This window comes from Megascapheus bottae, chromosome 14 (assembly GCF_031878675.1).
Source record: "Megascapheus bottae isolate mThoBot1 chromosome 14, mThoBot2.hap1, whole genome shotgun sequence".
NCBI lineage: Eukaryota > Metazoa > Chordata > Mammalia > Rodentia > Geomyidae > Megascapheus > Megascapheus bottae.
This window is the reverse complement of record NC_143522.1, coordinates 14318078-14333966: the sequence shown is the minus strand read 5'-3', so window position 1 is coordinate 14333966 and position 15889 is coordinate 14318078. Positions and strand designations below refer to the sequence as shown.

The 15889-nt window shown below is 50.6% G+C and overlaps 1 protein-coding gene across 1 annotated transcript; it reads left to right on the top strand.

Moving 5' to 3' along the window:
• Positions 1-124: 124 nt before the first annotated feature.
• On the top strand, positions 125-14679 carry Ism2 (isthmin 2). Its single transcript, XM_090345369.1, has 5 exons — positions 125-247; positions 6297-6518; positions 8768-9215; positions 12036-12119; positions 14070-14679. Exons 1-5 carry the CDS (start codon positions 125-127, stop codon positions 14585-14587), a joined length of 1395 nt encoding a protein of 464 aa, XP_090201495.1. The 3' UTR covers positions 14588-14679.
• Positions 14680-15889: the final 1210 nt, after the last annotated feature.

Below are 15889 nucleotides of genomic sequence, written 5' to 3'. Positions count from 1 at the left end.
CCTGCGCGCCTACGCCCGCGCTCCCGCCCCCACCCACCCCCTCCAGGCGGCGAGGCGGGGCGCGAACAGGCTCCCGAGCGGACGAAGCGCAGGCTCCAGCAGTGCAGCCTCGGCGAGGACCACGATGCGTCGGTTCCTGCTCGGCGCAATGCTCGTGGCGGCCCTGCTGGACGCGGGCCGAGGGCTCCCGGTGAGGAAGCCGCGGGGTCCGGGGCCCCAGCCCAGGAGCCACGCGAGGCTGGAGGAGGTGAGCGGCGAGGGTGCGGGGACTTGGCCACATATCTCTCGAGGGTGAAGAACGGGGCAGGCCAGAGGGCCCCCAACCAACAGTGCCTCTTAGGTACCCGCGACCTGAGACTCCACCGGGGGTCCCCAATTCCCGCGCGTGCCCGCGAACTCATGGCCGAGCGGCGGTAGAGAACCAGATTTGGGGTGGGGGGGTGGAGGGGGGAGTTTCCTTCGGTGCTGAGCGAGGTGGGCCAACACGATGGCTGGGGTTCAGGGCACGGTCCTCGCCCTGAGCGAACCTCGCCTGCAGCCGTGCGCCGCTGGCTTGGGTTTAGAACGGTGGCCGCTGGGGCTGCTGCACCTTGGAAGGATCGGTTGGTCCCCTGGAGCAGCCTCTTAACTCCTGTCAGTGAAGACTGAGCTCTTTGCAGGGTGAATTGAGGCCAGCTGAGAGAGAAAGTGTGCTCTGTCAAGTCCTGTTTCCAGTCATTGAAGCTCAGCCACTGAGGCCCAGGGAAGCTTGAATACTACACTGGCCTAAAGGCCCCTGGGTCCTTCTGTCCCCAGCGATGTTCCCAGGGAAGCCACAATTCTGCCCATTTGTGAGATGAGGACACTGAGGGAAGTCACCAGGAGATGGCAAATGCTGGACTGTTAGTGCTGGGCTGCCAGGACCACCCAGAGGCCAGGAGAGAAGGGGACCGATTGCATTACAGATAGTGTCCCTGCCTCCTTAAGAGGCCTCTTAAGATTTTTTAACCCCACTGTGCTCCCTCCAGGTCTCCTATGAAAATCTAAAATCACAGCTATCAGACCATTGCCACTCCATTTGACACAGGCATCACCCCCTTTTCCAGACTGGAGCGGAAATAAAAGGTCCAGAAAAGATCAATGGAGACCAAAGCCAGATGTATCATTATAAGCACTAGACTGGGGTTGAACACTCAGGTCTATGACCCTAGCTACTTGATAGGGTAAGATTAAGAGGGTTGAGGGTTGAGGCCACCCTGAGCATCTGTCTGTGTGTGTGTGTCTCTCTCTCATCTCTATCTACAAGACTTCTACTCACCCAATAGCTGGGCACAGTGATGTGTACCTATCATGCCAGCTATGTGGGAGGCTGGTATCAGGAGGACCACAGATCCAGAAAACATTCCTGGGGAGACCCCCATCTTCACAGAAAAAAAAACTGGGCACTTGCCAACCTATTTACAAAAGGAAGCTTGAAGTAGGCAGTCAGTCGCCCGTGCATGCAGCTGGGCAAGAAGGAAGACCCTATCTCAGAAACTGGCAGTATGAAAAAAAGGTTTGTCTAGATGTGTAACTCACCAGTAAAGCACCAAAGGCCCTTATTTCAAAAACTGTGGTATCATGTAAAGAAGAAAAAGAGGTGTGGGGGGGGAGGGGAACTGCCTTGGGGACTTTATGGTATGGGCCTCAGGCTGCTTATCTAAAGTCTTTAAAAAGAAGCCTTGAGGGCCAGGAGTGTGGCCTAGTGGTAGGGTGCTTGGCTAGCATGCACGAAGCTCTCTGTTCAATTCCTAGGTACCACATACATAGAAAAAGCAGGTAGAATGTTAGCCTGGAGAAAGCTCAAGGACAGTGCCCAGGACCTGAGTTCAAGCCCCAGAACTGGCACAAAAAAAGCCTTAACTTCACAAATTGTGCCACACTCTGTGCCACACATCAGCTGTGCCTCAGTTTACTCCCATAGCAAGATGGAAGTAAGAGTGTGATCAACCTGATGGAGTACTGGGTATGGTGCCACTGGACATGTCACCATCACTAGAAGGGAAAGGGGCCAGGCACTTTGTAAGGTGGACAAAGAATGATACAGCTCTCCCCTGGGTTCCACTGGGATCTGCCACCATGCCAGGCCATATCTTATTATGGTCACACGAGGGATGAGGAGACCTACAGGTCTAATAACAAACCCAGGTTTGGTTCATGGAGAGCCAGGTCCAGACCTAACTTTCCTTCATTTAAGCCCCTGGCACCAGTCACTGAGCAAGGAAGGTCTTAGAGGGTTGAGGGTCTTGGCAGTGGGGGTTTAAATTAGGAGACAGAAAGAACTGGAGGGGGCAGGCTCTTCCAGGTTGCAAGGAGTATCCCATAGCCCCACAGGGTAGGAAGCTCTTTCTCCAGCAGCCAGGATCTCAGGGCCATGGAACCAGACACTTTTTAAGACATGAACTGAGGGAGAATGAACTGAGTCAGAGCTGGGCACCTGTAATTCCAGCTACTCAGGAGGCTGAGATCTGCCAATCATGGGTCAGTGCCAGCCTGGGTAGGAAAGTCTATGAGGTCCTTGCCTCCCATTAAAAGAGACCAAATCAGAGGAAGAGGGCTGAGGGCAACAACATAGGCCCAGGAGAGCAGGAGAGGGGAGGGCTTGAAGAGCTCTCCTGCTTGCTGGGTGACAACAGAGAGCTGGTTGAGAGAGAGGAGGACAGGAATGGGGGCTGGAAGCCTGGCTGCTCCATGGTGAGTTACCAACCACTCTGGGTCTCAGAAATCTCAGGCTGGTTCCCCTCTTCTCTTACAGGCTGTCAGAAGATCAAAGGGGAAGATAGATGTGAAATCTGATGGGGGGAGGTGGTCTATGGTTGTAGTGTTTTTCATTCAGCATCAAGTTGTGACAGGCTAAAAGCTGATGCCTATAATCCTAACTACTTAAGAGGCTGAGATCTGATGATCAAGGTTCAAAGGTAGCCAAGTAGGAAAATCAATAGGATACTTATCTGCAGTTAAACACCAGAAAGAAAGGAAATGGAGCCATGGCTTAAGTGGTAGAGTGTCAGCCTTAAGCATAGAAGCTAAGGAGCAGTGACCGGGCCCTGAGTTCAAGCATCAGTACTGGCACTAACCCCCCCTCCAAAAAAAAAAACAAAAAAACCTGTCAGGCAGCAAACTAAAGGGTGCTGCCCCTCCTTGCCTAGAGCTAGCAAGAAACTTAGGTTAACTAGACCTGCTGCTTCAAATCCCCTCTCCAGCCCTAGCTGTGTGACCCAGACAACTTACTTCACCTCTCTGGTCCTTGACACCTCATCTGTGAAATAAGAATGATGCTCCTGGGGGCTGAGATTTTGGCCTAGAGGTAGAGTGCTTGCCTAGCATGCACAAAGATCTGGGTTCAATTCCTCGGTACCACATACACAGAAAAAGCCAGAAGTGGTGCTGTGGCTCATGGGCTAGAGCTCTAGCCTTGAGAAAGCCCAAGGACAGCGCTCAGGCCCTGAGATCAAACCCAGGACTGGCAAAAAAAAAAAAGCTACTATCTGCCAAAATTGTAACCATGAGGATTCAGGTTCCTGGGGTGCTCAGCTGGACTGACTTTCTAGAGTGGGGCCCACTACAAAATGAAAATGTGTATTTAAAAATGGTCGCAAAGTGGGGCCCTCCACGAACTTGGTCCCGCTTGCCTTGGCAATCTTCCCGAGGAACCCCGGGTGAGTGGTCTAGAACAGTGTGAGCTAGTCAGAAAGAAGTCCCCCTCCCCCGCACCCCACCTTCTTCTTCCAGGCTGGGCAGAATGGGCAGTTGCTGTGAAAGCTGGAGGCCTGAGCCATTGAGCACAAACTTCTTTCTGTGGGGATGGGCCTGGGCCTTGAGCTGGAGGGCAAAGGGCAAAGATGCTAGCCTGCACAGCAACTGGATGCCAATATTGGAATGAATTCTTCACCCCTGAGGCCCAGGGGCAGCTGCAGGGACTGGGCAGGTTAGCAAGTTGTTAGGACAATGAAATAGGGTTCATGGGAAGCAGGACACTCTGTGTGTGTGTGTGTGTGTGTGTGTGTGTGTGTGTGTGTGTGCACACGCATGCATGTGCATGTACACGCTCCAGGCAGGAAGGGTCGCCTGGGTGGCTGGATCTTGGGGCTTCTGCCTTTTTTGGCTTTGATTGTTCTGTGAGCTGACTGAGCAGCAGGAAAAGGAGAAGATGGGGATGGCTGGAGTAGAACATTTTGAGCATCTCCTGGGGAGTGGTTCTCCCCCACCACTGTCCCCATTTTGCTGGTGTGAGAATTCACACCAGTCAGTGGACTCCAGCAGGATTTCTTACTTACGTCATGGCCTCTACCCACCAGGTGTTCCTAGAAATCCCTTCCTTGTGTGACAGCCACGTGTTGTTACTAGACTTGTCTCTAGTGTCCCCAGGTGGGAACCACCCCTTTACCAACACACATCAGCCCTGAAGGCTGCCTGGTGGTGACCCGGGAACAGCTAAGACCCCAGAGCAGAAGAGGCTTTGGAGGAAGTGTGGAAGGGAGCAGACTTCCTGTGGGCTCCAGGCCTCCAGGGCAGGTCAGGGAAGAGATTTCTTCATTACTCCTTCTCCCCACCTTTGGATGCAGGCCAAAGTGCTTTAACTCCAGAAATGACAGTGATACAGAATCACAGAGCCCAGGGCTACCCTGGGACCAGGTGTTCTATGCAGGGAGATCAAAGGAGAAAGAGGCTGAGAGAGCAACTAGTTTGTGAAGCGCACAGACCCTCAGTACTTGGGCTTCCTTGTAATCACATAGCACAGTGGTTTAGGGCCTGAACTCGGGCCCAGCACGCCTGAGAGACTACTTGCTCTCGCTCTGCCTTAGTTGCAACATTGAGAATGGCAGGTAGCACCTACGTGTGGGTACTATTGGGAAGATGAAATAAATGTTTCAAATAATGCCTGCTTCACCGTAAACACTATCCACATGTTTGATGAATAAAGTTCCAGCATTCTTTCCAGGTAGGAATTGTCATTCTCACCTTTCAGACAAGGAAGTGATCACATTGAAGGTTCCGCTGGCACTGGGCCTCAGGCTTATTTGACTCTTGACTCTCCAAGAGCTTTTTTTTTTGGTAGGGGGGTGGTAGTGGTCAGTCATAGTGCTTGAACTCAGGGCCTGGGTACTGTCCCTGAACTCTTCACTTCTGGTTTTCTGATGGTTAATTAGAGGAAAGAGTCGTATGGACTTTCTTGCCTGGGTTAGCTTTGAACCACAATCCTCAGCCTCAATCCTCAGCCTCCTGAGTAGCTAGGATTATAAGCATAACCACCAGCACTAAGCAGCTTTTGGTTGGTGGTAGTAGTGGTGGTCACGAGGCTTGAACTCTGGGCCTGGGCACTGTCCCTGAGCTCTTCAGCTCAAGGTATCATTCTACAACTTGAACTACAGTGCAACTTCCTTTTTTAAAATAAAACTCTACCACACTGCCTTGGGGCTTCGACAGGAAGGGTCAAGGCCAAGGTCATCGTATGTGCAGATTCTGGGACCTGAGATTCATAGCAGCAGCACTGAAAGGGATTCTTTCTGCCCTGTCATAGAGATCTGGGCAAATGGCCAATCCTAGAGGTAAGGGCCAGCTGTCAATCCCTCAGTGCCAATTGTCTGAGCCAGTGATGCAGGAGCCAGAGACAGCCAGTTCTGTCTTTCCCAGATGGTCTCAGCTAAAGAGACAGTCCTGGGTGTGGTCACCAAGATCAGGGACTGGTGGAAGAGATGAACTAGCCAATAGGCAGCCACCTAAGCAGCCTGGTAAAGGAAGAGGGCCAGGCCCTAGGTGGGCAGGAGGAGGAAGAACTAAGTTTGGAAATGCAAAGGATCAGCTCCCAAAAGGACAAGTAGCTGAGAAACAGGCTGAGGTGAGGGAAGGGCCAGTGAGCTACGGTCCATAAACCAGGCTTATCCCTGGAAATCTTCTCACTCTGACTTAGGAGGACCCGGATGTAGAGGTGGGTGGGAGCAAAGGTTTTGAGGCAGGTCATCTGCAAACAGCACGTTTGGACTATTTTCCTTCCATCATCTGTGAGAAGTGTGGATTTGGCTTCACATTGAGACCAGTTATGAAAACACCTTGTGAACTGGGCTCACTATCCACCCAGTTACCCTTCACCCATCCTTGGAGACCACGAAGACAGTGCTTAGATTCTCTTCCACACATAACATCTAAGCCGGGCTTGAGTCACAGGGTGAGCAAATGGCACGGTCAGAGTTCAGAGCTCCCAACTCCCTTGACCTGACTCTTCCAGTCCACATGGGGTGGGTCCTGATCCCCGTCACCCACATTCTCTCTCTCCCCAGGCCTCGGCCACCCTAAATCCTGGCTCTTCCACCAAAGAGGAGACACCAGGGCTACCCAGAAACCATGTCCAGGAAGGGCCATGCCAGCACAGGTGCCAGACCCTCCAGGATGCAGTGGCCCTGACCCCGGGCACCGTGGAAGCTACGCCTTGGCTGCTGGCGTTGCAGAAGCTGCCTGGTTTGGCCAACACAGACTTGAGTTCCCCGAACCCCGACATCCAGGTGAGACTTCAGAGGTACCGCTGGCTCAGTGAACTCTGGAGAGGAGCTGGGTGGTGGCTCATCCTCTTACATTTTCCTTGAAAGGTCCTTGTGAAGCTGAGGAATTCTTCATGGGCTCCCCCAAAGAATGTGGGACAAGCACCTGCCCCTCATTTTCTAGATGCCAGCTTTGGACAGGTGTGGTCTCAAGCCTTGTCCCCTGAACCACAGCAAGGAACAAACAGCACTAATCTGACAGGGCTGTTGTGACCATTGAATGAGTGACAAAGGCTTGATCAACTGCTGGGTGCCCTGAACATGGGAGAGGAAGACTTCTGGAAAAAACTTCAGGTCTGCATGCACTCAGCCTAGTCCTCACTGCAGGCCTTCAGGAGTGGCTCAGTTTAGAATGAGGTCAGCTGGGGCATGGAAGTACCCCAGCTGATCTTTCCAGGGGAAAAACTGAGATGGGCCCAGCAGAAGTCCAACATGGAAGCCCACTGCCAACTCTTATCCACTGAGGATAATTCTGCATGTTTGTAGGTGCATGTAGTGCCTACAGTTGGCAAAACCCCCCATGCCGGAAAAGATCACAAAAGTATAGCACATTCAAAAGTTGCTTTATCATATATATATGTATATATATATATACATATATATATATGTATATAGGCTGGGCATAGTGGCTCACACCTGTAATCCTAGCTACTGAGGAGGCTGAGATCTGAGGATCACGGTTCAAAGCCAGCCTGGGCACCTCAAAGTTCGTAAGACTCTTATCTCCAATTAATCACCAGAAAACTGGAAGTGGCATTGTGGCTCAACGGGTAGAGTGGTAGCCTTGAGATGAAGAGCTCAAGGATAACGACCAGGCCCAGAGTTCAAGTCCCATGACCGATAAAAAAAATATATATATATATTAAATATAATAAAGATAAAATTCTAAAATTGGTTTATCATTCATACATATGTATATACACATATGCATCTATATACATATACATTTATATACATCTATATAGTTACACATACATGTGTATGTATATAGATAGATATAGATATATAAAATATAGCCTGTACCAGGGCTTGAACTCTGTTGCTCACCATTTTTTTTTTCCTGCCAGTCCTGGGGCTTGAACTCGGCCTGAGCACTGTCTTTGGGCTTTCTCAAGGCTGAGCTCTACCTCTTGAGCCACAGCACCATTTCTAGCTTTTTCTGTGTATGTGGTACTGAGGAATCAAACCCAGGACTTCATGCATGCTAAACAAGTACTCTACCACTAGGCCACACTCCCAGCTCTTCATGGACTTTTCTGCCCAATATGACTCTGAACTTCAGTTCTCCAAGTCTAAACTCTCAAGTAATTACAGGTATTTATGTTTGGTTAATGAGAGCTCCTCTGGAGGACACATAGGGATGTGACATGGGAGGTCTTTTCCAGCCCTTCAAGGAGGGATTGGAGGCTCATTGTCTTCCTGGTCCCTGAGGCCAGGCAGCCTATGGGTGGCAGAGCCCAAATTCACACCAGTTTCTTATAAATTAGTAGGTCTTAGCCACTTTCTGTGGCTGTCCTTGCAGCAGCCCATATCTGGGGTTAGGAGTTAGAAATCTTAACTCTTCATGTGTGAGCACACACACATGCATGGATGTGTACATGTACATGTGTATATGTGTGTGTGTTATGTGCCAGTCCTGGAGCTTGAACTCGACGTGCCTGGGTGCTGTCCCTAAGTTGACTTGCTCAAGGCTAGCACTCTACCATTTGAGCCACACCTCTACTTTCTGCCTTTTGGAAGTTTTTTGAAGACAACTCTCACAGACTTCCCTGGCTTATCCTCAGGTCTCAGCCTCCTGAGTAGCTAAGATTACATTTATGAGCCACCAGCACTTGACTTTGTTTGTTTGTTTTGATTTTCTAGTTCCAGGGACTGAACTCGGGCTTTAGTGCTGTCCTTGGCCTTTCTCAAGGCTAGAGCTCTACCACTTGCTATTTCTGGCCTTTTCTATGAATGTGGTACCGAGGAATTAAGCCCAGGTCTTCATGCATGCAAGCACTCTACCACTAGGCTAAACTCCTGGCTTATCTTAATTCTTAATGCAGGGCAGATCCTCAAGTGTGTCCCAGGTGCTATGAGAGGCCTAAGCCAGTGAGAGAAGACAGAGAGGTTGTAGGCAAGGATGGTCCTTTGGGCATCTGGCCCTGGCCCCCAGCCTCGATCTTGTCCTTGGGTCCTGCTCTGAGCTTTCCCTGGCATCATTCTCCCTGCAGGTAACTATTGAGGTTGTGGAGGACTCCCAGGCTGAGGTGGAGATGGACCTGCTGGCTGAGCCTAGCAATCGCTGGCCCCAGGGTACCCCTAGCTGGCTGCCTTTCTGGCCCCTCTTCTGGGGCTACCAGGAGGGTGAGGAAGGGGATCCTAGCAGCACCCCAGCAGAAGGAGAAGAGGAAGAAGAAGATGAAGAGGAGGATTACCCTGCAGAGTATGGTGAGGGAAAGGATCAAGAAGACGATGATGAAGAAAAAGAAGAAGAAAAAGAAGAAGAAGAAGAAGAAGAAGAAGAAGAAGAAGAAGAAGAAGAAGAAGAAGAGGAGGAGGAGGAGGAGGAGGAGGAGGAGGAGGAGGAGGAGGAGGAGGAGGAGGAGGCCTGGTTTAGTGGAGTCACAGACAGCTGGCTAGGTCCTCAAGACTGGGACTTCAGTGAGCCAGAAAGCTATGGTGAGTGCCCCCAGCCTGGCATCACAGGTTGTGCCCTCTAGGTCCTAAGTGGAAATGGGTGGAGGGGAGGCTGAGAGTTTCCCAGACAGGAAGAGCTGGGGAGGCCAGGGATTCAGGCCTTGGACAAATGCCACCATCAGCTTAAAAGTGACAGTACCAGGCTCTTGCAAAGGTATTTTTTTCCCAACAACTTTTGTCCTTCACAACAACCAACAATCCTAAGATCCCCTAAGCCAAAGATATGTATCAACAGTATATAATTATCTATTGCTTTCCAACAAGTTGAAAATAGAAAACTCACAATCCATTTCATATTCAGACAGCTGAAGAACTTTCAGAAAGTTAGTTAATTAGCCTATCTCAGGTCCTTTTATGAATAGAGAATAGAAATGTCTTTACCAGGAGCTGGGAGTGGAGCCTACTGGTAGCATTCTCAACTAGTATGCATGAAGCCCTGGGTTCAATTCCGCAGTAACACATACTCAGAAAAAGCCAGATGTGGTACTGTGGCTCAAGTGGCAGGGCATTAGCCTTGAGCAAAAAGTGTCTAAGGATAATGCTCAGGCATTGAGTTCAAGCCCCAGAACTGGAAAAAAAGAAAGAAAAGAAAAGAAAAAGAAAAGTCTTTACCAGGGCTGTATTCAATAATTTGATTCACATGAAATGCCAGCACATAGTAACCAAAGTGTGACTTTTGTTATTATTTTATTTTGAGCTTAGGGCCAGGATATTTTGTTTTAGCTTTTTCTCTTAAGGTAGGTAAGTGCTCTGCCACCTGAGCTACAGCTCTACTTTTGACTCTGCTGATTAATTGGAGCTAAGAATTTCATGAACCTCTCCTGCTTGGTCTGGCTTCAAATTTTGATCCTCAGATCTCATTCTCCTACATAGCTAGGATTACAGGCATAAGCTTTTACCACCACCACCTCCCGCTCCTGTTCCTGCTCCTCCTCCTCCTCCTCCTCCTCCTTCCCCTTCTCCACCATCATCATTTGTTGGCTATGGGACTTGAAATCAGGGTCTGGGCACTGTCCCTGAACCTCTTTTTGCTCAAGGTTAGAGTTCTACCACTTGACCCACAGCTCCACTTCCAGTTTTTGAGGTTTAATTGGAGATAAGAGGCTCACAGTGACTTTTCTGCCAGGGTTGGCTTTGCACTGCAAGCCTCAGATTTCAGCCTCCTGAGTAGCTAGGATTATAGGTGTGAGCCACTGGTATCTGGTTCCCTATTGTTTTTATTAGAAAAAAAGATATCAGAGCACAAATTATTCAGGAAATAACTGCCTAACACCTACAGCCTACTATTTATTTTTGCATACTGTTGTTCCAACTTCCTCTGGATGTAGACATAGTATACATAGCACTGTAGCTGTTTTCCCAGGAGCCCTGAGGTGTTACCATAGGGCTGAACTCAGGGCCTGAGCACTGTCCTTGGGCTTTCTCAAGGCTAGAGCTCTACCACTTGAGCCACAGCACCATTTCTGGCATTTTCTATGTATGTGGTACCGAGGAATCGAACCCGAGTCTTTATGCTTTCTAGGCAGGTTCTCTACCACTAGGCCAAACTCCCAGCCTCTCAGCTTTTCTCTTATCCACTGTCTCCCAACTCTTGCTGCCTGCTCACCTGCTGTGGCCTGCTAGGATGCAATATGCCAGGCTCCAGTACTGAACCCTAGGCCCTGGGCCCTGCTCAGCCTGAGGACAGCTTGTTTCAGCTTTCCCAGATCAGGAGTGATAGCCTAACATGGACATCCAGGGTACTGTTTAATAACCCCAGTACCAGGAAAGTATTGTCACCCTTAGTTTTAGATTGACATAAAAACTCTAGCTAGGAATCATGTACCTTTGGCTCCCGATTATAATCCTAGCTTCTCAGGAGGTTGAGATCTGAGGATTGTGATTCAAAAGTCAGCCTGAGAAGGGAATGTGAGGCTCTAATTTCCAATTAACTACCAAAAAAAGACAAAAGTGGAGCTGTGACTCAAGCGATAAGAACACCAGCCTTGAACAAAAAAAGCTCAAAGACCAGTGCCCAAGTCCCAGCACAAACAAAACAAAACAAAAAGTCTAGGTAGGATATAATAGGATTTGCCCAGGGTCACACTGATTATGGTTGTGGGCTTCTAGTTCTAAATAGCTTTTCTTATTCATTGTTGGACTGTCATGAAGTGAGTGGCTGGGGTTTGCGTTGTCTCCATAGAGCCCTGTGACGCATTTGGCGTCTAATGCATCTGCACAGGTTGTTCACTGTACAAGGTGCCTAGTCAAGGGAGCTGTTCAGGTTAAGAGTCGTCCGTGTTTTCATGTATCGGGTTCAGAGTTCTGACACAGGCTGCATCCAGCTGAGGAAGGGGCGCTTTTGCTAGCTTGTACCAATGGGCCTTATGGGCTGAGCACACTTACCCGGGCTCCCTGGCTTGATGCAGACTATGAGCCCCAGGAGGAGTGGAGCCCCTGGTCTCCTTGCAGTGGGAGCTGCAGCAGCGGCAGCCAGCGGCGGACTCGGTCCTGCGGCTATGCCTGCACTACCACTGAGTCCCGTGTCTGCGACCTGCCTCCATGTCCTGGTGAGACATGCCCCTGCCCCTACACAGGCATGGCCAATGGAGCTTAGACTCTGAGCTTGGACCTCTGGGGAATGAGGGTGCTGGACCTTTGGAGAAGTGATGGGCTGGGGGAGATGGGATGCAGGGATCTCACAACCGGGATGGTCCTGTCCCAGGCCTGTCCCAGCTGTTGTAGGCACCCAGAGCCTGGTGAGGGCTGGGTTTCCCTATCGGGAGCATGGTGCCACCAGCATGGCCTCCTCTTTTCTCAAAGGTATCAAGGATGAGGACACCGTGGACTTCCTCAGTGAGGGGTGGCTGCCCCTGGTCCACAATGCTACGGATATGTTTGACCCAGGTAAGTGGGGGTCCAAGTCTAGCCACACGGAGAAGTCCTCCTCTCAGGAGAGCAGTGTGTAACTGCATGGTGGAATCCTGACCTCGAGCTGGGGGCCTTGCATCCCCTGAAAGAGGGCCTCAATTTGCAGGACAGATCTGTTAGCCCATCCCAGTTCCAGGTTCCCAGTTGGAAGAAAGTCATACCAGGCATCACAGAGCCATCACAGATGGTAGGGTGGAGGGATATCTCCTCTGGCCACAGGATAGACACTCTTGGGAGGCTCCCATGGGGGCTATTTTGGGAGGAGGTTGTGAAGCTGTCAGAAACGAGTCAGGGTTGAACTGTAAGGCTGTGCTTGCTAAGCAAGCAGGAAGTGAACTGTGATTCTACTCCAAGGTTGTGTCTCTTGGTCAGGAGGGCCCCATCCCTTGGTGAATCTATGCTTCCCACTGTGAGTGCTTCCTGAACCATGCTTGTGCCCATATCATGCACCTGGCTCTGTGCTGGGCCAGCATTTCTAGTGGACAGGGGTCTGGTAGCTGCAGTCAAAGAGCTTAAGTTTCACGGGGACACATATAACCAATGGGAGCACAGTATTGCAAAGCAGGCCCTCAAAGATTCTTCAAGCCAGGAGGAAGGGATAGTTTGTTCGGTGTGGCCAGAATTCAGGCCACAGTTTCCCTGGGAGAGGAGAATGAGGAGGCAGCCAACAGGCTGTCTAATGGCAGACTGCCTCATTAAGGTTCCAAGATCAGAGAAATACAGATAAAAATGGACCAGTGGTTAAAGACTAGTGTTTAAAATATGGAAACACTTGGGCACTGGTGGCTCACACCTATAATCCTAGCTACTCAGGAGGCTGAGATCTGAGGATCAAGGTGCAAAGCCAGCCTGGGCACAAAAGGACCTGAGATCTCCAGTTAACCTCTAGAAAACGGAAAGTGGGGGTTGGCTCAAGGGTAGGGCAGTAGCCTTGAGCTGAGAAGCTCAGGAACAGTACCTAGGCTGAGTTCAGCCTCCATAACCCACCAAACAAAACAAAACAAAAAAGTGTCTAATGACAGTACCCAGGCCTTGAGTTCAAACTCCAGGACTGGCAAAAACAAACAAACAAACAAAAAACCAAACCACTATCCCTACCTGACTTATAAAACTCTTTTGTAGATCACCTTTATTGTAACACAAGCATATTTAAAGAAAAAAAATGACCTCTAGCTAGGAGCTGGCTGCTTACACCTATAATCCTAGCTACTGGAGCTGAGATCTGAGAATCCCAGCTGGAAGTCAGGCAGGGTAGGAAAGATCATGAGATTCTTACCTCCAATTAACCAGTTGGTCCCCTTCCCCCCAAATAAGTTGGAAGTGTAAGTGTGACTCAAGTGGTGGAGTGCTAGCCTTAAGTGAGAAAGCTAAGGTAGAACATAAGGCCCTTGGTTCAAGTCCCAATACCAACACCAAAAAAGGACCCGGAGTTTGGCCTAGTGATAGAGTACTTGCCTAGCATGCACGAAGACCCGGGTTCGATTCCTTGGTACCACATATGTAGAAAAAAAAGCCGGAAGAGGTGCTGAGGCGCAAATGGTAGAGCTCTATCCTTGAGAAACTCCAAGGACAGTGCTCAGGCCCTGAGCTCAAGCCCAAGACTGGCAAAACAAACAAACAAAAGACCCAACCAAACAAAAAAGACCCACTGCCCCTGTCTCCACCTCCCTAATCCTGACTCCTTCCCATGATCGCAGAATCTTGGCAGAAGGAAAGAGGACACCTGTCCTTATCTCCCAGTTCATTTTGAGCAACTTCTTTCTGCTGCCTAGAGGATGTGGCAGCTCTTGACCCCAGATCTGCCTGGGTCCTGCTCCTGCCCCTGAGTCATCCCTAACCCCCCAGCCATGCCGTTGCCCACCATTGTCCTCTCCCAGCCCTGTATGGGTCAGGCTTGCACCCTGACCTCCTTGCTTTTTTCTGCAGATGTGGACAGCTGTGAGAAATGGCTGAACTGTAAGAATGACTTCCTATCTAAGTACTTGAGTCAGGTGCTTCAGGAGCTGCCCAGCTGCCCCTGTGTGTACCCTCGGGAGGCTGTGTACGGTGCGGTGAGCCTGCAGGATGAGCTGCAGGGCCGCAGCTTCCAGTGGCGGGATGCCAGTGGGCCCCGAGAGCGCCTGGACATATACCAGCCCACGGCACGCTTCTGCCTGCGCTCTGAGCTGTCCAGGGACAGCAGCACACTGGCCGCCCAACACTGCTGCTACGATGAGCATGGTCAGCTGCTGACCCGGGGCAAGGGTGCAGGTGCTCCAGACCTCATCAGCACAGACTTCTCACCGGAGCTGCACTTCAAGGTGGACACGCTGCCCTGGATCCTGTGTAAGGGGGATTGGAGCCGATACCACACCGTGCGGCCCCCCAACAGTGGCCTAGCCTGTGCTGACAACCCTCCAGAAGAAGAATATCTGGCCCAGCTGCAGGAGGCCAAAGAGTACTGATGTGGTTGCCCCACCTCTGCTCATATTGGGCAAGGCTCTGTCCGAGGGTGATGTTAGGGCCCCAGGTGTTCCTGGGATGTTGGGGAGGTCAAGGGCAGACAGGGCTCAGGGTGCAAATGTGTGCACCCCTACCTGCAGGGCAGGTGCCCCAGCCTGGCAGGTTCATTTTCTCCTTCCTCTAGAGCTGGGCTCTTCTGCCCTGGTTCTGCAGAGGTGAGCCAAAGCATTCCAAACACATCTTGATTCCTAAGTCTTGCTAGGAATCTCTCAGACCTCTGGTCTGCTGAGCATGGGCATAGAGGCCAACAAGGAAGGGCCCACAGCTGCTCTTTGCCAGGCTAGCATTAGCCCTGGTTACTACCCCTCCTGGTCTTATTTGGGTACCTGCTACTGTGAACCACTGAACAAGGTGGACTACCCTCACTCCTCTCCAACTTCTGTCAGGGGCTGGGGGCCATCAGAGGACTTGAAGCAGCAGTGGGGAGGCCAGCTCTAGAGAATGAGTCACCTAATTCCGGTCCCTGTTCCCTCCTTTTGCCCCCAGATGGTGGGTATATGCGAAGCTAGGAGCTGTCATTGTCTCCCATTATAATGGCCAGGGTTGGGGTGAATTCAGAAGTTGGAGTGGGTTTAGACGGCTGCAGACCTGCAGTGATGGTAAAGCAACACTCTGGCCATGGCAGGAAGCCCTGATTTGGAGCATGCTGGTTGTTTCCATAACATTGGTGCTCTCTTCGGTGGCCCCTGCAAAGCTCCATGTAGTCACTGAATGCACTGAGCAGGGAGCTGAGAGGAGACAGTGCCTCAAATCTTCCAAACCACACTTGCTTTCCTGAAATGAGACTGACATGTTCTAGTCTCAACTGTTATGTTCACAAATCCTCCAAAATTGCCTTAGCTTTTCTTTGCAGGAGCCCTGAAAGCCCTCTGGGATCCTCAGCAATAAAGCACTTTATTTTCACATTCTGTCTGATGAACATTTGGGGCCTGGATAGAACAAAGCATTCTAGGAAGTCCTGACTGTGGTTGCAAATAGCTAACCTCTGGCTGGCTCTTTGTCTTAGGCTCAACTAGCTGGGTGGAACAGCTGAAATGCAGGGTTCAGCCTAGCCGTCAGTTATCCCCGCTCACACCACAGAGGGCGCCTGTGAGGCTAGCTGGCAGTTGGCTGGACTTGAGTCACAGTGCCTCTTAATTTTGGCCCCCTAGAATGAACAGTTTACTGTAAAGTAGTTCCACTTCTCCAAAGAATTAGCTTCAAGTTGCTTCAAGAACTATACCTGCCTTAGCTGATACTCTTAT

What these genes read in the sequence shown, in the direction of transcription:
- Ism2 (XM_090345369.1), top strand. Translation starts at nt 125, where the DNA reads ATGCGTCGGTTCCTGCTCGGCGCAATGCTCGTGGCGGCCCTGCTGGAC. An exon ending in CCCCGAACCCCGACATCCAG is followed by an intron (nt 6,519 to 8,767) that starts GTGAGACTTCAG and finishes TTCTCCCTGCAG; the next exon opens with GTAACTATTGAGGTTGTGGA. An exon ending in CAGTGAGCCAGAAAGCTATG is followed by an intron (nt 9,216 to 12,035) that starts GTGAGTGCCCCC and finishes CTTTTCTCAAAG; the next exon opens with GTATCAAGGATGAGGACACC.